This window comes from Triplophysa rosa, linkage group LG5 (genome assembly GCF_024868665.1).
Source record: "Triplophysa rosa linkage group LG5, Trosa_1v2, whole genome shotgun sequence".
NCBI lineage: Eukaryota > Metazoa > Chordata > Actinopteri > Cypriniformes > Nemacheilidae > Triplophysa > Triplophysa rosa.
The window spans coordinates 22,011,365-22,035,613 of NC_079894.1; the positions used below are offsets into that span (position 1 = coordinate 22,011,365).

General features: G+C 38.4%; 3 protein-coding genes across 6 annotated transcripts in view; 2 read left to right on the plus strand and 1 right to left on the minus strand.

Moving 5' to 3' along the window:
- Window positions 1-2,226, plus strand: part of LOC130555023 (cardiomyopathy-associated protein 5) — a 42,112-nt gene extending 39,886 nt beyond the window's left edge. For both annotated transcript variants that reach the window (XM_057335026.1, XM_057335027.1), the window contains exon 6: window positions 766-2,226. In XM_057335026.1, coding sequence (XP_057191009.1) covers window positions 766-1,941 — 1,176 coding nt within the window. In that variant the 3' untranslated portion in view covers window positions 1,942-2,226. The remainder of the gene's footprint in view (window positions 1-765) is intronic.
- Window positions 2,227-2,399: 173 nt separating this feature from the next.
- Window positions 2,400-11,402, minus strand: gpsm2 (G protein signaling modulator 2). Of its 2 annotated transcripts, XM_057335046.1 has the most exons (16): window positions 11,244-11,402; window positions 10,928-10,958; window positions 8,527-8,868; window positions 6,724-6,945; window positions 6,411-6,546; window positions 5,994-6,133; window positions 5,739-5,862; window positions 5,516-5,631; window positions 5,218-5,373; window positions 4,988-5,096; window positions 4,513-4,642; window positions 4,349-4,425; window positions 4,069-4,242; window positions 3,796-3,964; window positions 3,444-3,682; window positions 2,400-3,271 (listed from the first exon to the last, which is right to left on the minus strand). In XM_057335046.1, the coding sequence occupies exons 3-16, from the start codon at window positions 8,589-8,591 to the stop codon at window positions 3,119-3,121; spliced, it is 2,010 nt and encodes a 669-aa protein (XP_057191029.1). In that variant the 5' UTR covers window positions 8,592-8,868; window positions 10,928-10,958; window positions 11,244-11,402; the 3' UTR covers window positions 2,400-3,118. The 2 variants fall into 2 exon arrangements, with proteins under 2 accessions (XP_057191029.1, XP_057191030.1); XM_057335047.1 differs by lacking the exon at window positions 10,928-10,958.
- A 140-nt stretch (window positions 11,403-11,542) lies between these two features.
- Window positions 11,543-22,944, plus strand: LOC130555017 (uncharacterized). 2 transcript variants are annotated; one of them, XM_057335014.1, is made up of 21 exons: window positions 11,543-11,941; window positions 12,142-12,393; window positions 12,722-13,803; window positions 13,913-13,969; window positions 14,085-14,196; window positions 15,086-15,213; window positions 15,351-15,410; window positions 15,574-15,707; window positions 15,942-16,110; window positions 16,665-16,774; window positions 17,086-17,229; window positions 17,797-17,905; window positions 18,409-18,503; window positions 18,858-19,196; window positions 19,569-19,730; window positions 19,842-19,921; window positions 20,143-20,274; window positions 20,357-20,485; window positions 20,613-20,733; window positions 21,627-21,765; window positions 22,014-22,944. In XM_057335014.1, the coding sequence occupies exons 2-21, from the start codon at window positions 12,144-12,146 to the stop codon at window positions 22,212-22,214; spliced, it is 3,753 nt and encodes a 1,250-aa protein (XP_057190997.1). In that variant the 5' UTR covers window positions 11,543-11,941; window positions 12,142-12,143; the 3' UTR covers window positions 22,215-22,944. The 2 variants fall into 2 exon arrangements, with proteins under 2 accessions (XP_057190997.1, XP_057190998.1); XM_057335015.1 differs by having other exon boundaries at window positions 19,845-19,921.
- Window positions 22,945-24,249: the final 1,305 nt, after the last annotated feature.

Genomic DNA, 24,249 nt, shown 5'->3' on the forward strand with positions numbered 1-24,249 from the left:
TACCTACTGTAATATAATAACTGTTTTTGCATATGATATATAAACCATTGTAAAGAACACTGGTCCAGAAGAACTTGCTGTATACGTTTTTGAACACTATACACATTATAAATATTAGAACAAAATACAACCAACTTAATGTTTAGAACAGAATGAAAATATAAACAAACATCTTAAAGATCTAATTTTATGAGTGAAATAAAAAAATCAAACATGAAGTTTTTCTGGACCGGTGTTTTTAAGTCTTGCAAAATAGTCTACAGTATATGATATAACATTTATTTCTAATTATACATAAAGGTTTTTATTTGAATACGTTTCTTCTTTAATGTGTTGTGGGTAGTCAAGCAAACTGAAAACCTCATACAGGCGATGATATAGTTACAGTATTTTCATATATTACTGTAAGATCTTGAGGAGACCATCCCCAGTATTTGTTGGGATGTCCCACCCACTATCTGTACCCCATTTCGCCACACCACCATTTACTGAGATGTCTCCACCACGCAAGGAAGAGAAACCAGAAGAACATGCTGTTTAAGTTTTTACATTATAAATATTAGAACAAAATACAACCAATGAATCAAAATATTAAACAAACATCTGTAATGTTTTTTTAAACATCTTTAATAAAACATCTAATTATAAATGTGACACAGATGCGGTATCAAGCCGCTTACAAATCTTATATCAGACATTGAGCACATTGTAATTTGTGTTTAAGGTATTTACACATAATTATTTCACTTTTTATTATCTTTGAAGCTCTCTGACTGTACATCGTCTGGTCTGGATCATCACCTACTGCCAGAATGTAAATCGTGTGTTCACCTAGTTGATTCAGATGAGTGGATTCAGGTTGAGCCGTCAGTCTGTAGAGATGAAGGAGAGTCAAAGTTCAGGATCAGCACTCAGCCGGGCCGGTACGAGTGCATCAGGACCACAATGCGATGGGTCTGTGATTGTGATGTCACACTTCAGTATCATGCAGTGGACGGACGTTCCCTCATTTCAGAGCTGGAGAGACTTCAGTGTGAGCAAATCGGTCCTGTGATGGATGTGACAGTGATCTCTGGGAAACTGATGGAAGCTCATCTGCCTCATTTCGCTTGTTTAGCAGAGTCTGACCCCACTCTCAAAGATGCTGTGAAGGTTCTCATCCAAAAGGATGAGGGTGTGATTTTACAACCTGTAGAGTTGACACGCTTTCATGCCAAAATAATCCAACCATCTTTCTGTCCAGCAACTCCAGTTGCAAAAACAAAGACTAAACGAAAAGAACATTTCAATCTTCTTCTCTACATGCGATGTAAAAATCCTCCCATTCTTCATGTCTACTTCTTTCCACTGAACGATACCTGTTCAAAAGATAAAGTTGAGCAGAGTGAAAGATCAAGTCTTCAGATCAGCCATCCCAGACCAGATAGGCCATTTCAGATGAACGCAACTCATTTTCTCAAGGTTCCTGATGCTTCTGTCCATCCTATAGAGGGAATTACATTTAGGAGAGATATTGACCCAAACTTCTTCAAGGTCAAGCTGGTTCAGGATGGTGATGTACCTATGGCTCTTATCAGAGAGAAAGATACTAGCGTTGTGTGGGAAGCAACAATTTGGTCAGATGACCAGTTAAATCCAAGGCAAATACAAAATCAGCCAGAGCAACGTTCTAAGATTGATATTGATAATTTTGTTCAAAACCACTGGTCAGCTCTCATTCAAGGAGTTGAAAATGTGATGAGTATTGCAGATAAACTGCGTGAGCAGAAAATAATTCAAAGAGAAATATATTCAGAAATGCTAAACAATAACCGTACTAGTCAGGATAGGATGAGAAAGATCTGTTCCATAGTTGATGCAGGTAATTGGTCTATAAAAGCTAGATTCATATTGATTCTTGAGGAAGAGGAGCCCTATCTTTTTAAAGAGCTCTCTAAATGATTGTATTGTTGTGAAACGGCAATTGCTGGATGACCCTAATGCTTTTTCAGCTTTAACACATTGTCTTACGCTACGAAAAAATATGACTATTAGTGCATGAAGTGTCCAACATTTGTATATTACTTTATTTATACTATAAAACATACAGTTATAACCAAATAAATAACCTATATGACTCCTTTTAAGGCATACTTGTCATATTTTTTAATTTTACATACTTTTTTTAAGCACCATATAAACTTGGCTAACTAAATTCTATTACCATACAGCTTACTTTAACAAGCCAGGATAGGTAAGAACAGATCTGCATTTTAAGTGGTTTTTATTTAAAAATGTAATTCATATGCATTCTTCAGGAAGAGCCCTATAACCTTTCTTTAAAAGCATTGGATTCTGATTCTTGTTAAATTGATTACTTTAGAAAAGAAACATGTAAGACATGAGTGCCTGCCTTTTAAATTGGCTGGTTTAAGAAATAAAGACAAAAGACCTAGACAAAAATGTATTATTCTAATGTATTGCAGGTTATTGTATTGTACTGATTATTGTTAATTGCATTCATGTTACATGGTGTGGTCATTTTAAAACTCAGAGCTTGACAAATATACAGAGGTCCAAACATGTAGACTGCAACAAAATATTTTATTGCCTGATAAGATTATTAAATGAAAAAATGTTTTCTGTACATTTTTCAAATTCTTGTCCTGATTTTTTAAAAGTCTAAGTTTGTAAATGAATTCTGGGACATTACAATAGGTAAGTAGTGCTATTTATCTCATACACAATTTCATACTAAAGGGTAAATAATGGTAGTAAAAATGTCAAATAAATACAAACGTGCAGTCTTGTATCAAAAGATACATTTGTTTCATTAATTGCAATTATTTAAAAAAACAAACGCGGCTTATAACTAATATCGTAACCTGCTGATTAAATTGTACATTTTAAAGTATGAACTAAGAGCTTACGTTTGAAAAAATAAAAGATAAAATGTGCTATTTACATTTTTTTTCCCATAACAGTTGTTTGTTACAGCTGTACATAAAATGAGATTGAATTAGATCTGTCCATAATTATCAAAGACACAGTTCTGAATGATGGTCAAAAACCTCTCCATCACTGTGTGTATACAGCATGAGGTCCGAATCACATTTTGTGTGCAGAGAATAATTAGTTTTCAGCGGCAGGAGGGCAATGTGACTCTCTGCTCATCCATCCTCTTGGCCTGTGAGCGCATAATGAGACTGAAGAAGTCTTCATCTGGGACGGTGGGTCCTCGAGCAGAAGAGGGAGGAGGAGGAGCACAGCGCTGATCATCCAGACGAGACCCCTGAGAAAAAATGTCAAAAGACAATTTAACACCTGGTTGTTTTACTCTAATAAGGCTGCTCAATGAATCAATTTTTCAACAGTAATACTGCTATAATGGATTTTTTTTTAATGCATTAGAGTAACAATTTCCTTTTCCACACATACAAATGTTCAGCATTGCAATTTCTCACCTGACACTTGACAAGCATGTCGAAGAACTGATCGTCGGGTTCAGTGGCATCCGTGCTAGCCATGACCTGACTGAGGATCATCCGTCTACTATCAGTGTTGTTGTGCTCAGATAGTGTGCGCAGGCCAGGCAAACTGTTGCCTATTCCTGCCCTCTGCTCGTCCAGCCTCCTGCCCTGAGCGTTCGCCAACAGCCTGAGAAACGGCTCCTGACCTGGAGTTGCAGCAGACTCTGAGACGGCTGGAGAAACAACACGATATATGATGTTATGATCTATACAGCACTTGAAATTCAATAGCATGATTAAAGACAAACTCATTGAATAATATTGTGGCAAAAGAAAAGAGTCTAACATTTCCTGATGGTTCCAGGTGGTGTGTTGGGTGGAGAAGAGCCAGATTGAACCGACAGATGGCTCCTCCCATCCTGTATTACACACCGCTGGTCATCCATCCGGTTGCTCTGAAAACGACTCAGCAGGTCAAAGAAGCCCTCATCTCCTAAAATATCTGTACTGCCATTCTGAAAGGTCAAATATCAGGTACAAAAGCTGACCGTAAGCACTTGTGTATCAACAAAATGCACAAAGACAAACTATTGTGTGTTCAGTTGTTGCATTCACACACTTTGTTCTGAGGTGTTTCTCTTGTGTTGCTGGTATCCTGCAGGATTTTACTGGAGCTGCTCTGCAGTTTGTGTTTCTTTCCTCTGAAACGATTGACGAAGGAGAGTCTTGATGACGACTTGGCCAGTGTGGATTTGGGCTGCTTGAAGAGAATATCACTAGTCCACTTCTGGGCCTGCAGGACAGGCATCACAAAAGATGAACATTTCTTCTTGTTGATGACTGTGAATATGACTTGGAAACCAGATCAATACACGCAATAATCGTCATTTCACACTCACGCTGATTTTGTCAGGTGTGAGTTTCAGCAGCTCTAGGTTCTCCATACTGTGCCGTCTGCTCATCTTGGGTCTCGCTCCTGGACAAGAACAAACTTTATTTAATAAGTATACAATAAATTAGCTGAAAGGCATAACAACAAACATGCAGACTAATGGAGCTGTACCGTGCAGGTCGTAGTCGATGTCTTTGCTCTCCGAAAGGACAGAATTGTTTGTGCTGTAACTGAGACCGAGCACCATCTGAAGATCTGAGACGTTCATGCGAGCAGTGAGCTCACCGCTTCGATCTCCAGTCTGTATGCAAGAGGTTTCATAGCAAAGGATAGGACATTTACAACAACATCAATGCGTTATGGATTTCATTGTGCCTGCTTGTATTTAGTTGTTGACATCTACACATATTCATAATTAAAACTGATGTGTATTGTAAACTGACATTGATAACTTGTATTGAGCGTTTTTTTCCCTTCACCTAGTTCATTTGAACTATGAGTGAGCTTAGTCGAAATGGAAAAAAACATACATTTATTTTTAAAAGGAGCATAGTCTATATGTAACCTAGCAATGACTTTTAATGAAAAATGTGTAACTGTTCCAAGGCAACAGTTGAACGAATGTGTGGCTCTGGTGACGACAGACCTCTTTTGAGATTTCCAGGTGTTTCTCAGCAAAGTGCATGGCCTGGTCATGATTCCCCAGTGCTGTATGTGCATTCCCTAAACTCCAGCAGGCCCTGCCTTCACCGATCCTGAAGAAAACAAATAATTCATGAAAAAGTACACGCCTCATTATTTTTGTGTACATGTTGCGCAATGTAAGTAACTGCTTAAATTTCACATTTGCTGGCTGGCTGTGCGTGAGCACATTACCTATCATTGAGGTCCTGAGCGATGATGAGATGTTTCAGATGGTAGTCGATGGCTCTCTCATAGTCCTGCAGCAGCGTGTACGTGTTACCCAGACTGTAGCAGGCCTGAGCCTCCACCGCCAGATCTTTCAGCTGCCGCGCTAACTGTAGAGCTTTCCTACACAACACAACACAACACAAGCACAATCCCCTTATCACCATCTAAAAAACTAAACTAATACTGGGCATAAGAAGAAGAGTCGTTTGAGTAAATTTACAATTTATAGTATTCAAAGGTGCACTGGAGGAAAAATACTCACCTGTAATGTTCTGCAGCCTTCTCAAAATCACCAAGGAATATACAGGCATTTCCAAGGTTGCAATAGGCTCTCCTCTCTGCAGAGCGGTCTCCAAACTCTTTAGCGATGAGCAGACGCTAAAACAACAAATTGTTCACACACACGGCAGTGTAAGGGGTTCTGCCAGGTTTATCTGTGTGTTACATCAAGACACTGTGATCTGGGACTACCACATTTCATTCACCTGTTCATGGGACGCCACTGCATCCCGAAAGTTTCCTAGGAGGTAGTATGTGTTTCCTAGATTCCCATAAGTCCTTCCCTGTGCTGCTCTGTCTCTGAGCTCCTTTACGATACACAGGTTTGCCCTGAGAAATCCCAGAAAGAAAGGAGGGTCTTTAGGACACAGGACTGTTTAACTAGTATGTTGTTGCTCTTTCCACAGAGATTTTCATCTCTATGTTTTGTTTGGAATTCGGAGTGTTGGTGGCGAACTCACTCGTAGTATTCAGCTGCTTTTTTTAGTGCTATCATGACCTCATCGGGGAAGTCTCCGGGCTCTGCCCCGCTCCAGCAAATGCTCTTTCCCTTGGCATGGAACACATTTCCAAAATTATAAAGTGCTCGAGCTTCCCCCACCTGCAAAAAAAATTGTAATCAACAACAACAAAAATCACTTATTACTGTATTACTACTTTAATACACCTGGACAGGGATATTTTTGTGATTGAAATATTCAGCCAAGTAGGTTTGTCTCTCCTTTCTGCAATCTTCTATGAAATCTATTATTTACAACCATTTAACCATTAATTCCTTAATTATACAATTTAATATTTTTGTTGCCAGTTTTGGAAATAAAAACGTACAATATACTATTATGCGCATTTCTATTGTGTACATTAAATGCTAAACTTACCATGTCGTCCAGTTCTCTGGCGATATCTAAATGCCTCTGGCAGCAGACCACTGCTTCATCAAAGCGTCCCAAAACCTTTAATGTGTTCCCCAGGTTACCACTAGCTTTAGCCTCACCAAGCCGATCCCCAGTGGTCCTGAAAGAACATTAGGTCTGTTAACAACATCCAACACAAATATCAAACAATACTTATCGAAGTCTGATACTCTAGATTTTATAGTGTGCCAAATACAATTTGTAATCATACATCATTATAGCTTGTCAAAAACAAATTGTAATCATATATCATTATAATAAGTAGGGGTGTGTGTACCTAGTTAATGTAAGATCATGGTGATGGAACTCCAGAGCTTTGCTGTAGTCATGCAGGTGAAAGTAGGCATTGCCCAGTTGACTATAGATGGCACTCAGAACCTGCAGGTCTTCTGTGCCAACCTGCATGGCCGCCTCGAAGAAAGAAACACCAGCCCTGTAATCCCCCATTTTACACAGGCGTTCCCCCTCCAAAGCCAGGTCCAAACAGGACGCCTCCATCCTGCAGGGGGCAACATAAACGATTTAGTTTTTTCCTGATTGGCTGATTTCTTAGCCCTTGTTTGTCCAGTAATTTTTCACACAAACATCTTCGTAATACTACTGATTGTACTGCACAAGACAAGGTTGTTACACAATTCATCACACAACATAAACACAAGGAAAACAAAATCTATTAATAAAAAAAACCTCAATAATTCAAAGTCATTTTTGATACATGCAGAAGCTGGGGGATTGATGAAGTTAAATATTGAAACCGCTTTAAATAATAAAATCCAACACAAATATCGCTTCACAAATTAATCTGGCACAGCAAAACCTACATGAAAAATGAAACAGTCCTTGCAAACATCTTCAACTATTTTCCACAGAGGGTTAACCGCTACACAAGGCCATACCTGGTGCGTCTCCTTCTCACACACTTAAAGCAAACGAAACATCTGAAAGGCATTTAAAGCGCTTCGTTGTCTCCTTAAAAAGTCCTCCGGCGGGGCTGTAATCTCCAGAAGCGACTGTCCCAAACACACATACATCCCGAAGAGGCAACAATCTCCAATCAAATAAAGTCACCAATAAATAACACTACACACTGAAATGATTTCTAAAGAATATTCTACAAAGCGGTTATCCATCTTTCAATGTCACAGTGGACGTCTTTGACAGCAGAGGTTGAAGATGGCTTTGGGAAAAACTGTGGGGCTCAGCACTTGTGCAGCTAATCTGATTGTGTTTCTGTTTTCCACTGTCGTGTGTGATTAGAGACCACTGAGAGAGACACAACAGAGATTAGACCCCGCTGTGTTCGCCTTATTTCAACATTAGACAAGTAGTTCTAAAACCTGATCAAGAAAAAATATATCATTTGAAATTTGAAAACAATAAATGACCCCATATTGTATTGTTTTACTTGTAATATCAACCTATTTAAACAGATGGAAAAACAGATACCGACATGATCTTCAACAGACATATTCATATACAAAACATATTTTACCCGAGCAACAGATGTTTACCAAAGCGCAAAGGTTCACATACATTATAAATGATTCACAATCATCATAAATGATTCAAAGCATTATTAAATATTGAGGACCGTGACAAAAGCACTCCAGTCTGCTTTTCTATTACACACCGGCATTTTTCCACATACGCACACGCGTGAGGAAACTTGTCTATTAATATATAAAAAGCCTTGGGAAAAGTAAGGTCAAATCCAGATCCATGGCAAGATTGGATTCAGTTTGATATTCAATATCAGTCACACACAGAAGACAATGTTGTAAGCAATAAACAAATCAACTAGTTGCATGTACTTACAGTCTAATAATAAACAAATAACTAGTTGCATGTACTTACAGTCTTTACTTGAGTCTACATGTATCTTTAAAATCCATCCTCATGCACTACATCACAGTTAGAAAGTTGTGTAGTTCTCAAGACTCATAAATCCATTCTTATTAATGACCACAGTTAAATTAGTTATCAAGTAAATTATCAAGTATTTGATGTAGTCAAGCAAAATCACACTTTTTTATTGTAAAACGCTTTCAAAGAAAACTCAAATGAATGACCGCATGCCTACCTGTAGTGGACATGAAAGGTTTGGTTGTCATTCGGCATGCTAACTGCTGCACTGCTCGCAGCCATCGAAGAACATTATCAAGCGCTGATCCGAGCCAAATCCAAAAAAGTAGTCCATCCAAAAAAGAAAAACGACCCAATTCCCATGCAGGAAATGGTTAAAAATCCCTTTACTCCCAATTAAAGTCTCATTGATAATTCGTGGTGCCAGAGTCCAGTGTGGGAACAAGAGTTGGGCATATCCACATTATTATAAGTCACGGGAACTGCCTTTCCATAGCAGTGGGTTTGGGAAGTGTGTATTTGTGTGCGTGTCGTGTCCGGGACTCTCTTCCGGAGCTCTCTGTGAAGAGAACACAAGATGCCGAATGTGAAGCCTCATTCTGAGCGCAATGCCATGGCAACACCCACTAAGTCGCAGATACATGCAAGGAGGGCAGATATTAAGAGCGTGTGTGTGTGTGAGCTTTGTGTATTTGAATCAGGGGCCCTGCAAGTGATCGGCCCATTAATGATCATCTTCAATGCATGCAAGCAAGAACCAAAGGCAGCCACAGAAAGAAACATTATTCAGGTCTGATCTTAACTACCTTATTTCCTCCTGCATGACCAGACTGCTACAAAAATGTTCAACAGTGTCCCATAACAACAGTCTAAAAATGATGGGGTGTTCAACTCATGGCTGGGTAAAATATGGACAAACCCAACCAACGGGTTTAACTATGCCGGGTTGGTTTAACTCAAAATGCTAAACTGTTTTAACCAAGATCTGGACATTTTCTTATTTTAGACCAATGTTTGGGTTTTTCATTTCTTACCCAATCATGGGCTGAAACACGCCACCATTTATAACAGAGAACTCCAATCGTGACTGCCATAACTTACAAAAATAGTACAACTACTCCAGTTACATTTGGTAAGCTGCTTTGTCAATCTAACCCAGAAACAAGTTATTCGGCTTAAGGAACCACAGAGTTGTGATCATTAAAGCATTTACATTTTTATTTTAGAAACATATGGATTAAGAGAACACCATATTCTACTAAGGCACTTTTTGTATGTTACTTTGAAACACATTAACGTACAAACATTAAACATAATTATCACAGTAAGCGCTAATACTCCTTATGCGTATTAATCTGCATTAGTCATGAAATACCATTCGTAATCCATTTTACTTTCGTAACAGGGCTGACTTCTTGACGTGATAACTTCCTAAATAATGCGATGTGACACAATAATGCTTATGTTAGTAAAATCCAAAAAATATATTAAAATATATTTAAAAAAACAGAAAATTATATAACACTGCTGTCCTTCTGAAATCTGGTATCTCCATATTTATTGATTTTTAAATATTGCCATAAATCATCATTATTAGTCACACTTTATGTTTGTCAGGTGTTGTAAATATCTAAACAATAAAAAGCATTCAAATGAGCCAGTTTGGACATCTGAGGGTTTCGGAAGGACAGCGATGATAGCCAACATACATTTTGACATGTATGTTGGAAAAAAGCATAACTTGCCATGTTTTTCAGCTGAAGTATAGAAATACAAATCTGACTAATACAAAATAACTTTTTGTTACAAATTACAAATAACTGCAATATGCAAAAGGAGAATATTAGTGCGGAAAGTTTCATTTGGTTGGGAACACTGGTCCATAGAATTAAAAGAACAACACGTGTCAAAATTTTCTTCAAAGGAAAGACAAATGCACTCAACTATAAGCACTATCATACAAACTGCATGCTAAAACAAACACGTCCCAACATTTGTGCTAAAGACCTTCAAAATCTATTGTACTCTCTTTCTCAATTCCAAAGAACAAAAAGAACTCAAAAGTTACAAAACTGGTTTGTGTGTCATCATGCTAACAGATAAACAGCTGTGTGGTTTTCAGAGGCAGGTTAGCTTGACAAGATGAGACATGAACAGAGGTAAGCAAGAAGGCAGACATAACCCCCATGGCTCACAGTATGTGATGACTTCAGTCATTACAAAACAAGACATTGAGACCCCTTATGAAGAAAATACAAACCAAGCAGAAAGTGACAGAAAAGGAAATAACTAAAACATCTGCCGGATTCAGTACAGGGTGGGATGGATACGTTGGTCATAAAACACTTTGAATCAAGGTGTTTTCCAAATAAAGGAACAATGCTGAAGATGAATATATGAGTATATATAAAGACAGACAGAAGAAGAAAAAACAAACTATTGTAAGGCAACGCAAGGGATGCAGATAACAGTAAAAACTCTAGCCAATGTCAGTCCTCATACACAAAGCATTACGAGAGCAAACAGGACCCAACACTCCCAAAGCAAACAGTCAAATACAGCCTGGGTTTAAGCAAGCTGACATATTCACAAAACACAAACATGTCATATACTCCAACCTGAAATATGTGTCTGACTTCTAGGGGCAGCCTACACAAGTACACAGAGGAAAACATGACCATTACAATTCATAATACTTGATAAAACAATCCATTATAGGCTACAAAAATACAGAAAAGTTCACATGTACAAAGCCTTAATGACTCGTCACGATAAGACAAACACATGAAGGCTTTTGTATAATTATAAAATCATACTTTTAGACGTTTTCTGCTAGTCAAAAGTGTTTATTGTTGTTTTGCTGCGTTAGCAAGTTAGCGCGTGCGGTTCTCCGTCTCCTAACGGCCGTTACGGACAAGCTTTACTCATACTTACTCAAACTCTGCCGTTTCCTCACAGATCCTCCCCCGGTTTCTTCTTTCGGAACCAACTGATAAATAATACCGCATAAAACCAAGCATTAAAAACGACCGATGAGATGAAAACGTTAAAACAATAATTTGGATTCCTCGAGGCGATGTGTTGAGTAAACTTTACCCGGAGAGAAGAGTACTGGGGCGCGGCCGAGACTCGACCGGCCAATCAGAGTAGAGAATTCAAAGATACCACGCCTCGTAGGAATGACCAATTAAATTTGAATGTTTATCGGTCTACTTTGCAGCAAAACGATTACTTTTTTTGTTGAGTGCTGTAACACGTTATTGTCTCCTGTATTCTTGTTGAAAAACTGAAACTAAACCCAATACGCAATCTCTCTCAGGCTACTGTAACGCTTCAAATGAATGTTTTGGAGCATGGCTGACTGACAGATGATCTTAAAGCTTCACGTTCCCATAGCAATCACCTGTTTCACCCCACCCCCACGCGCGTGCACCACCTGCCCAGAAGATCAGCATCAACAACGGCATTTATTATTTAAAACGCTCAAGAAGATGATCCTGTGCCACGGACTTGAGATGCAAGAAACTTTGGACCTTGGTAATAGGATGTTATGTCATTCATCAAAACGGCGTGCGTAAAACTCCTGTCTGATCCCTAGAATCACAGGGCAAATATAAAGCAGGCATCAACAAGTAAGTGCAATGTCGTATTACGTAGAATATAAGCTTAAACGTAGCGTTTAAGCGTACTTTCTATTTTAAATGTATGTATTGATTTATTTAGTTAGTTAGTTTTACACATACTTAACTTCCTTCAGGACAGTATACAAATGCACATGCATTAGTAACATTTTTTAAAGTTTACTAATGTGATGTGTCTTCTTGTTGCTAAGAAATGAGTAGAGACGCAAGCCAGACGCGCACGAGCTCACGGAGCGGGTTTGATGGGACGCCTACTGGAGACGCGGACGGTGAGGATGACGCTCGCAGCAGACCTTCATCTGTGCTGTGGGAGAAACGCATCGAGCAGAGTATATTTGTGGATATTAGTGATGATGACAGCCTGCATTTCAGTGATTTGCAAGACGCCTTTACTGTTCATCTCTCGCAGGGATCAGGTGCACCCGGAAGCCCACAATTTACAGGTAAGAAATACTTAAAGTGCACAATATATGTAATTGATTTCAAGTATTTTTTTTTGGACTTATACATGGCAATGCCATCATGGTCTTATTCTAACACTTTCTTGAAATATATCAGCTCCAGCTTCAACCGTAGGCTGCTTTATTGAATAAAAATGTGTTCCTAAAGATTAAAACCCCTCATTGATTTATATTAAAGGTTGCAGAAACCTTATTTATTCGGTGTACATAAAGACATTTTATAAAATATAGTGCAACTTTGCCAAGACTTTAGAGATCATTTAATCTAATAATTTGTGTCTTAAATTAAAATGTGTGTGTCTGTGTATAGATGTGTCCTGTGAGACTGAAAAGGGCTCCACAGAGAGTACAGAATCGATCAGCAGTGAGTGTGTAGAGCATATTAACAAGTCCAGAAAGACCCCAATGCACAGATCTGCAGTAAAGGCAGTTGTTGAAAGACACGAGGATGATGCAATCAACACCAGCGATGAAGAACACGAGGAGCTCCCGTACGACGGTGCACACACCAGTGACAAAACAGGCCACGACGTCCATGCAACCTATTCAAATGGCTCTGAAATATTTGCTGTAATGTCTGTTAAAGAAACATCCAATCACAAAGCAACAAAACCTGCGGCTCCTCCCGTAGCCGTGAGCCACATCTCTGACGTCCTGCTCAGACACTTCACCCAGGAGGAGCTTCTTAACTCAAGCAGGATGATTGAAGCAGAGACCCTACCAGAAATCTCTCTGATGGACAGCGCGGATGAAACAGTGTTGAGTCGAGTAGTTTCTCGTGCTCCACGGATCAACTCAGAAGAGAGGGAAACGATTCAGAACAAAATACAGGAACCTAATTCCACAACAGCTAAAAGTGATGGATTGCTTGATGTTACTGTTTCAGAAGAAGATATGGAAGAAGCAGCAAACAACTGCAGCGATACAAACGTTTCAAATGTGTCTAACTCATCTAATAAGCCCGAAAATATGTTTATTGAGGATACGGCTTCCAGTCGAGGCAGTGATGTGGTGTCCGCTGGTGACGATGTTTCTCCGAAGCAGAGCTTCAGTGCCAGCTCTCTAGATCTGTCTAAAGCAGACGTACCCAAAGTCTCCTTCAGCAGGACCCGGTCCTTCAGTGAGATGAAATATGGACAGGGACAGGTGCATTACCCCTTACCTGACTTCTCTAAAGTGGCACCTAAAGTCAAAATACCTAAAGGTAACGGAACCGTTAAACCCATCAGTCACAGTCAGTCACCAGCTTTAGCACGAGTCCAGTCCTCCCCGGTAATTCTGGGTAAAAACACCTCCTCAGCCACAGCTGATGTCATCAGCAGGGTTTTAGAGGACTCCCACGTTGTGTTCTCGGATAAGGAAGAACAATCTGGACTAGCACATCAATTACAGGTGAATTTATATTTGTTACAGGTGTTTTATTGAAGGGTAGCACTGACTTTATTAGAACGAACGCATTAAGTTTGACTTATCTAATGTGTGACTCTCGGTTTGTTTACAGGCTGAGTATGACAGGTTACTCGCTAAATACACAGACACAGAAAATCTTATTGGTCAGGTAAGACTAACCAGGAATCAAGTGGGTTCCTGTCATCCATGTTGTCATATTTTATAAGTTCCTAGCATTTCTTTTAGAAGTTAATGTGTGTGTTGTTTTTAATTTTCTCAAACAGCAGATTCATGCTTCCAGTGAGCCTTCTGTGTCTATTAGCTGGAGTGAGACAACTACAAACAATGACAACATCACCAAACTGACAGCAAAGACCCCACAAGCACCAACTGCAGGCAAGAAGCCATTTTGTTTCCTGTCTCATATCACAGTGTAACCCTGACAGCAGGGTGACAAAACAGGGTTCAATGTCATATTAGTTTGACACATAAATAATACATTTTATGAAAGTTCATGACACAGGTTAGGCAGTTTCGTTTTTACAGTGGGTACACAATATTGACAACAAAATTCAATAAACACTAGACATAAGGTTGCTTGTTGTAAGTTATCAGAGTAAATCAGCTTTTGGAATGAGAGAATTTCAATTCCGCCCCTCTGGAATTGATTTATAAGATAAAAAGTCAAAAGATTATGAGGCCGCATGGCTTAAAAAGTAATGGCATACACAGAAATATCACTTATAATAAATACTGAATTTTTTTTTCAGACAGTTCAACCCAAAATTAATATTCTGTCATCATTTATTCACTCTCTTGTCATTATAAACCTGTATGGCTTTCTACCTTCTGCAGAACACAAAAGAAGATATTCTGAAGAATGTTGGTAACCGAAAACTGTTGGTACCCATTAACTTCTATTTTATAGATGCAATGAAAAGTCAATGGGAACCAACATTTTTATGTTTTCTTTGGGGGGGGGGGTAAACTATCCCTTTCAGTCAAAATTCTAGAAAAGAGGGTGCAATTTTGTCATCTTTCTTTAAGCCACATTTTAACTCTGATTGACAGACATTGTTTCGCATGGATCTTATTACATCTTTTTCTGAAATATTTACGTGTTATTGTATTGCATAATAAGAATTTGAAATTAGATAGCTGGTTACATACACAAAACATTAAAGTCACAAACGTTAAAAAACAAAGACCACCCAAAGGAAAGCAAATGTGCATAAATTGTAGATAATGGCACGGTGTCTTCATGTCTGGGGCGTGTGTTCGGCAGGTTCAGGTGAGGAGCAGTGCTGTCTGGTGCAGAACTCTCTACCTGTACAGACAGAACCACAGACACTGACAGACGGGGAAAGACTGACCTCTGACCTCAGAGAAATCATCAGCTCATTTGTGCAGAAGGTATAGCCAAACATTGCAAGCTGAAGATTGTTTACGTCTGTTTTTCGTGTTTCTTTGATTATTTAGTTCTGTGACATCAGTTTAGCAGTTTTTGCAGAAGCACGACACATGATCTTGTTTTTCCCTTTGTTTTGCAGGTGGATGAATTCAAAACATGTGTCAACACCATGTCAATGAATGTGCAAGAGCAACAGATGGTAGACACATTATTTGCCATAAACAAACTATTTTTATTCCAAGGAATAATTTGATAAAGGACTAGCCAAAAACAATGTCTTACAATTCAATAATGTTCAAACATTTTACAATGGTTTAATGGCATAACTAGTTTTTACCTTTTAATTTTGGATCTCTTTGCAGATGCTGAAAAGCATGATGGAGGCCCAGGACCAGTTGGAGAGGAATTACCTCACAAAAAGGGAGGAGCATCGTGCTCTTGAAATGCAAAACTACATGGGACTGGCCAGAAACACAGGAGAGTTTGATCCTGACAGGTAAACATCACACTGGGCTGGGCCAGAAGAAATGGACAGCATAACAAGAAATCTACCTCATACTTTTCTTTTGAGAACCAGATCATATTAATGTCATGAATGTCAATCTCAGCAATGTCACAAACTATGCTCAATTTGCCAAAGTATGCAACCAAAACAGATTCCAGAGAGGTCAGGTTCAATCTTTCAGGATGTGCCAGGCTGGGACAAACATATATTCATATTTGTGTTTAGGGAGGTGGAGGGGCAGATTTTCAGGATAGGTATGCACCTGGAGGACATAAAAGAACAGATCGACAGAAATGTCTGCCATCTTTTCAATCCTCCTCCATCATCACCCACTCCCTCTCCTCCACCTTGTAAAGATACCTCTCTCGCATCACCCCATTCATCACTGCATGAGGTAACATACATGGCATGTGTGCATCAATAATTACACTAATCTACAAACTAAAATACTATTCTCTCATATATGATATCACAAAACATTTAACCAGCACTGCTTTTGAAAGAAAACAACTTGCATGAAATCGCACTATTAATGTTTAACACAGCACTATAAATTTCATCTAATACTCGTGCCAGTAGACTAAACAAGCCAACATTCACTGACGTTAATGCAAAATACAAAATGATATTTATGAAAAATTTGACTCATCACTCCTTTTCTTTTGTCACTTCCTAACGCACCAAAATGTAATCCACCTCTCACGTTCTTTCGTCGTTTAACTCCTCCTTTGTCATTTGTTCACCTTCCAGACTTTCAGAGTTTGAAATTATTCATGTTTAATACACCACGTGGTCACACACACAGTGAAGCTGATATTGTTGTTTACCTCATATCCATTTGCATGCCTTCTCTTGCTCTGTAACACAATCTCTGAATGACTTGGCCGAACGGAGCGTGACGGTTTTGTGGATGCTGGCGTTGAATGAACGGCACGTGTCATATTGCAGGAATCACTCTTCTGCATCTCCACCATGAGAGAAAACATGGAGAATGAAGAAGAGGAGGATTTTGAAGTGGGTGACGAAGATATCCGAGCCGAAAGCAGCTTCATTTTACAGTACAGCCACATTTTATTCTTCTGGTTTTTTTACAAACCCATCACTCTATGTAGACTCAAAAAAACGATTATTTAAAACTAGGCTTCTATTATTTCTAGAGATTATAATGGTCAACAGTAACTTTAAATACTTTTTTAATTGACTTTGTTTAGCTGTTCTTTAGATGACTGAAATGGGTTGTAAGATGAGACTATATCATGATAGTCAGTTCTGCTCACTAGAGGCTGGTCAGGTTACAGAATATCAGTTTCATTACGGAAACACTAAGTACCTCCTGTTAGTTCTTGTGTATGTTCCTCTGCTCTCTGAGGTGTTCCACCTTCACCACTCCAACACCTGGAACTGCCAATGAAGAAGACAACCTGACGGCAACAGGAGAAGAAGACTTCTATGAGGACGTTCTGACACAAGGGTCCACTCCAGCTGCTTTAAAGCAAAAGCTGACATATGACAGGTCAGTATTTAAAAGTGGATTACACTATTTTAATGTAAAATGCCATGTTTTGCAAAATGATGTATCAACAAGAAAAGTTAATTTATGGTGTGTGCTCAAAAGATTATGTACATTAAGTGATTTCTGTTGCATGATTTTGTTTTGTTTGTCACATACTAAAAAGTATTTGGTAGGGCTGTCAAAAGATTAATCGTGATTAATCGCATCCAGAATAAAAGTTTGTGTTGTCTTTGTACTGTGCATATTAGTTTTGTGTTTATAAACACAATAACATACATATACATACATATACATATACAGTATATTGTTTACCTCATTTGTAAGTCGCTTTGGATAAAAGCGTCTGCTCAATGACTAAATGCAAATGATTAATCGCGTTTATATTTGGGTATAAAAATCATGGTAGTGCCGTGTTTTCTTCGACATGTTCCAACCATTTTATACAGTCTATGGTTCCAACACAATAGTATACTTTGTGTACCATATACCATATACCATACTGTACTTAGTACTGATTGATGGCTATACTCATATACAATGTACCATGGGGGTCGAATTTTTTTGTAGATGTGAGGAGAAGACTAGACCAGGTGAAGGCTCCCTCTCAAGTGTAGGAATTCATTATACAGGACCCTCTGCTGAGAACTCTCCTGAACCAACCAGAGACAAAACACAGGTAACAAACACATACATATAGACAGTGGAGGTGAAGAAAAACTGCTTAAAATCTCACAGCAATAATAAAAAAGTTTAGGTACATTTTCCCAAACCGTTTTTTTAGAATTGAGCTAGGAGGATTATGCCATATTCTATTATTTCAATTTTAACCAATCCAATATGATGTGTACTTTAATAAAAATGTAATTAAATCAGTAATAAAAATTTCCCTAATGCACATATTTTACAAGCAATTAAAAGATAACACCTTTATATACAGTACACATAAATCACAATGCAATAGTAGTCATTTATATAACATTCTATGTCCCTCCTGATTCTCACCCTAGTCGGTTTTGGGAGATAAAGTGCATGGAGGATTTTTAATGAAAGTCAAATTATTTTTACAGTGAAGATTCCATGGGATTTTGTGTTAGAGTGGTTATTGTTTAGTATTTACTGCCACAGTGCGTCAGCAGGTATGAGCTGTTTCTTGAAGGGAGGATGTTTTCTGTCTTTTAGAGATTTGTGAGACCAGAAATTGACAGTGGCTTTGGCAGTTCTGATATAAGCCGGCCAACCACAGGACTCTCCCACACATCCCCTAATGCTTTAAGGTACATTCATACAGACTAGTGGAGGCTAATGCTTGTCAGTTAACATCTGCAAATCACAAATATTGATGTGTAATATTGAACATTTTTCTTCAGTGCATCAAGAACAGTAGGTATATAAAGCATATAATGCATGCAATATATAAGAAGTACATCTTTTAATGAGTTTTACGAGTGCTTCCCACATATACAAACGTACAAAGTCCTTTAACACAGAGAAAGTACACACAGTTTTATATTCGTACTTACTCATAATGCAGAAATTAAACACTAAACCTCCAACTCATAACTGTTTAGACATTTAATCTTATTAATAAAAGAAATCTTTCAAAAACATTTAACTTGCGTCCTTTTTAGTTCTTCTGCATTATCTGATGATGTCATCAGCGTGGCGAGTATAAGTGGTTCTGACAGCGATGCCTCATATTCCAATGAACGAACAACTATATCTATAGCAACACGGCCTGTACAGCCTACAGTGAACAACATGGATTATGAAGAGTTGGACACAACCGAGTTGGCCCAGAATGCACCATTAAAAGTTAATAAAGTGGAAAAAGCATCAATAGGTGGTGCCGTGTCCATTCATGAGAACATGATTGAGGGAGGAGGACCCGTTCACCTGGGAAAGAACAATGCTGCATATGAGACACCAAACAGAGACAGACATTCATCATCACACTGTTCATGTCACAAGTGAGTGCTACTGAACTTATGAAATGTTACCTGAAAATTGTGAACTGTTGCTAATGGATCGTTTGCATTACACTTTCATTCTCGTTACTTTATGTGCAAAAATGCATAGTATGGTTTAATCAACACATTTTATATAGTAGCATTTGTTGTACTTAAATAAGAAAAAAGCAACTCTATTAAAAATATTGCAAAACAGTCAATTTAATAACAAGAATTCCTATTAAAACCATCCGGAAGTGATTTACAGTGATGCTGGATCGATAAATTGTGTTTATTTTGTTACAGTATGATGACAATAAGTCACGATACGATGCTGAGTGTCATCACGTAAACTGTTTATGTGGACCTAATTTTTTGTAATACTATTTCCAGTAGTGAGGTTATCCTTGCACTGCAGTACGAGGTGTCCCACCTCAAGAGGGCGCTAGAGGAGAGTCTTAGTCACCTACCTCATATGAGCAGGCGGGCCGATTACGTGACCGGCAGGTCTCATTCAGAGAGAAGGCACAGAGCACAAACCCGTGGCTCCAACAGGTACTCTAGGGTCCACAGGGTTTGAAGAACTGGCCCATCATATGTTTGCTTGCTGTCTGAAGCTTCTGATTTTTAGAAACTTGAAAAAACAATATACGTCTATTCTACCAGCAGACTTGTGAAGACAGACACAAGCCTTCAGAGGACTGAGGACTGGATCTCTTCTGATATGGAGCCCAGTATCAGTAAAGGTTGACAACTATACGACAACTAGACCTATTTATAAAATCTGGTTTTATAAAGGTGAAACTTGATGTAAATATTATGTCATGCGAACATGCACTTTTTGTCTTCATGCACCACAGGTTCACACTTTAATATGAACATTAGTGTTTGGTAATATAGAATTATAGTGGCAGGAATGAAAGTAATTTGAATAAAAAGGAATTAAAGTGTATTTGTGCACTTTAAGTCACAGAAGGTGACGATTCAGACCATACATTGAGTTTCCAGAGAGCCTTCAGTCCATCTCATGAACAAACACACGGCCGTCTCAGCTCTCTCTCTGACAGAAGATCATGTGACACCAGATCCCCATCCAAGGGTAGGATGAATACACTTGATAAGATAAATATTTCTACCGTGATTCATCATGTAAGATAAACTTCTAACCTTTGTTATCTCAGCCTCAGTACAAAGCACATCTCAGTTCGACCCGTCCAGAAGTCATCAGAGGGAGAGCACTGGGCTGTCCATCCACAACAAAAGTGCAGAAACAAGGTCAACCTACAAAAGTGTCACCCATAGACAAGCAAGTGAGGAATTACATTCATATCCAGAAATTGTTTGTATTTGTTTAATGAGTGTTGTGTTGCATGCTTACAAAATGTATGCATAGGGTGACAAAGCCCAATAGACAAACTGTGCCTTTTGTTGTTTCAGTGGGAAACCTGGGGAATATCTTTATAAACAGCAAAAAATCTGCCTCATGTTTTACTGCTCATACTTCCCATAAGCCTCTGCTGCAGGTAAACTATGGATCCTCCTGCAGTCTACCTGCTGGGTAAGCAATAAATCCCATTAAATGACTAAAATACTATTAATCGTATATCCAAAGGGAAGGTTCACCCAAAAATTCTGTCATCATTTACTCACCTTCGAGTTGTTCCAAATCTGTATAAATTTCTTTGTTCTGATGATCACAGAGAAAGATATTTGGAAGAATGCATGGAACCGGACAGATTTTGCCCCACATTGACTACCATAGTAGGAAAAAAACAACGGTAGTCAAAAGTGCTCCAGAACTGTTTGCTGTCCTACATTCTTCAAAATGTCTTCTTTTGTGTTCAACAGAACAAAAAAAGATAAAGGAATTTGTCCTACTATGGGAGTCAGTGGGGGGCAAAATCTGTATAAGCATTCTTCCAAATATCTTTCTGTGTGTTGATCAGAACAAATACATTTATACAGATTTGGAACAACTCGAAGGTGAGTAAATGATGACAGAATTTTCCTTTTTGGGTAAAGATCCCTTTAAGAAAAATTGAAACTAAAACACACCTGAGCCTTGTGACAAGTTGTTACAATATTTCCTCAATAGATTTGAAATTCCACATGTCGCCATATTTTTCCTGTAAATGGATAGTTCACCCAAAAATGACAATTCTGTCAACATTTACTCACCCTCATGTCATTTGCACCTGCAGAACACAAAAGAAGAGTTGTTTGCTTACCAACATTCTTCAAAATATCTTTTGTGTTCTGCAGAAGAAAGTCATACAGGTTGGAAGTGACAAGAGGGTGAGTGGAAGTGAGGGGTTTTATTTTTAGGTGAATTGTGCCTTTAACACACCTTTGATCTGTCAATGTTAGATGATTATATATCTTTATTATATATACAGATTGTTTTGAAATAAATCACAGTGATATCTTTCCCCGTGCTTGCTGATTTCTCAGGTTTAAAGTTCGGGATCAGGAGTCAGAACCGCCGGTGTCCAGCAGGAGGCGCTCTGCTCAATCTGACTCAGCACTGCTGCCCAGTAATGTCTTTTTTCAGCGAACGTCGCGAACCCCTGGAAGGAGACATTACACCAGGGTGAGTTTGTCATAGGGTTAACGTCCACACCATGAGCTGCATTCATACAACACGATCACAATGTATTTCTGTATGCACCGTACATAAAACCTTCTTTCAGATTGAGGTCAAAAGCACAATTGACATAAAAATGTTTCACAAATGATGCCCAATAGGATGACAGCATCTTGATTCATGTCATTTAGAGACATGTTTGATATGTCATGTTGTTTTTATAACTCAGTTTACTGTTTATTTATTCTCATTAGGAGGAATCAATCCATAAGACTTTGGACAAGGCCTTGCAGGCGGCTTTTCTAATGAAGCAGACAACAGACAGGATGGCTGACGCGCTCTCTGGTGACCTGGCCAAAGCTCAGCTCCAGAAAAAGTTTTATGGCATACATCCTCTAAGAAGCAGAACAAGAAACTGTGATTTCCTCTCTACCTGCAGTTCTCAAGCAAACTGAAAATTATAACAGAAAAAACAAAATCTCCATCTTCTCTTCTCTGTGGAAGTTTAACACAAGTTAACTGTCTGCGATATTCACAGTGAATGACAGGACAGAATTAAACCTCCTAATGTAGCCAACAGAATCCAATACTATTGCAACAATCATTACTTGAATTGTTCTCTATATCAGCAGCAGGTTTCAGCCGCAGTAATCTACAGCATATTATCTGAAAGGATTTTTTATTGAAATTCCGAGATATCGCCTCTGTTTTGTAAGGATATCCCTGTTTTTCCTCCAAGCTGAATGTTTCATTTGACACTTCAGCTGGGAATCATAGACAAAAACAACAAAAGTCAATTTTCGGTCATTGTTGGTGTGTGTGTGTGTGTGTGTGTGTGTGTGTGTGTGTGTGTGTGTGTGTGTGTGTGTGTGTGTGTGTGTGTGTGTGTGTGTGTGCGTGTGTGTGCGTGTGTATGTGTGCGTGTGCTAAGCTTCTGGTCATTGCTGGTTTTGTTAGTGTAGGGCAGCTTTGTGCTCTTTTGATGGTGTAGAATATATTACTTGTTTTCCCCCTTAAGTATAATCTAAAATGTAACTAAGCATTGTTATGTGTCTAGCTAGCACGTTAAAAGAACACGCACTCTATAAATTGTGACTGTAATGATAATGCAACAAAATTATATTAAGACTATAAGTCATTGTTATACATGATATTTTCATCATTTACATCATTTAGATTTAAAAAATGTGTCTATATTACAACTTTAATCAGTAATTCGTTAATTCACTAATAAATGAGCTTATTAGTCTTATCCTTAACATTTAAAAAATGTGATGGTAAAAAAATATATTTTGGTATTTGTATATAATTGTTATTAATGATATATAAGCTTAGTTATGTATACTAAATAACTTTATTTTACTTAAATCCATAGGTACAATGGGGCTAAAGGCTCCATGGGGTAAAAGGCTCCTTTGATTTTATTTTCCTGTTAACACTACATGGCACAAAAAAATGTTGTAGCATTTTCTAAAACATGCACTTTTCCCTCTGCATGTGGATATTCAGCTGATCTTTGACACGATCATGGAAACAGCATAAAATTGATTTGGTGCTAATTTGATCTAATATTTGATGTTTTTCAAAATGTTGTAGGTCTAAGCATGCAGTTCACGAGAATCGCTAAAATTACTCAATATATTTTGAGATAAAGGTCTTGTTGATGGTTTTTAGTTTTGTTCAAGGTTATTAAAGCAACAATTTTTCAACTAGAAAGTAAAGTTCGAGTACAAACTTTATGTTGGCTTGACAAAGCCTGTCCTGAAGAGTTTGAAATAGTTTGAAAGGTTTTATCGATTAAACTTATCGTAAAACTTTGTTCTCATTGTTCTGATGCAGAGATATACTGTAGGTCTGGCTAAACGGTTGCTAAGGTCATGGGTTTGGTTGCTATGGGCGTGGCTTTGCCAGCTGGCAACTGATAATACTTTGAGCCACAAGTGAAGCGAGCCAACCCCCATATCTCTACAATGTTCTAAAGCAGAGATATTGGTCCTGCTAAACGGTTGGTAAGGTCATGTGTTTGGTTGCTATGGGCGTGGTCTGGTAGCTGGTAATTGATAATACTCCAAGCCATAAGTGAAACGAACCAAACCCCATTTCTCTAAGATGTTCTGATGCAGAGATATAGGTATTGCAAAACGGTTGCTAGGCTAACCTATTTGGTTGCTATGGGCGTGGCTTAGCATCTGCCATTTGATGATACTCTAAGTTATGAGTGAAACGAACCAATCCCCATGTCTCTACGATGTTCTGATGCAGAGATATATGTATTGCTAAACGGTTGCTAGGCTAACCTGTTTGGTTGCTATGGGCGTGGCTTAGCAGAAGCCAATTGATACTGCTTCAAGTACCAAGTGAAACAAACCAACCTCCATGTCTCTACGATGTTCTGATGCAGAGTTATAGGTCTTGTTAAATGGTTGCTAAGTTAACATGTTTTGTTGCTATGGGCGTGGCTTCGTAGCTTAATGAAGTTTCGGGGATACT

Bases quoted from the DNA above. Each gene is read 5' to 3' on its own strand.
- gpsm2 (XM_057335047.1), bottom strand. From the start codon at position 8,591: ATGGCTGCGAGCAGTGCAGCAGTTAGCATGCCGAATGACAACCAAACC. The intron at 6,547-6,723 runs GTACACACACCC...ATGTTCTTTCAG, and splicing joins CATGATCTTACATTAACTAG to GACCACTGGGGATCGGCTTG. The intron at 3,683-3,795 runs GTTAGACTCTTT...TTGTTTCTCCAG, and splicing joins ACCTGGAACCATCAGGAAAT to CCGTCTCAGAGTCTGCTGCA.
- LOC130555017 (XM_057335014.1), top strand. From the start codon at position 12,144: ATGAGTAGAGACGCAAGCCAGACGCGCACGAGCTCACGGAGCGGGTTT. The intron at 16,775-17,085 runs GTACAGCCACAT...CTGCTCTCTGAG, and splicing joins GAAAGCAGCTTCATTTTACA to GTGTTCCACCTTCACCACTC. The intron at 18,504-18,857 runs GTACATTCATAC...CGTCCTTTTTAG, and splicing joins ACATCCCCTAATGCTTTAAG to TTCTTCTGCATTATCTGATG.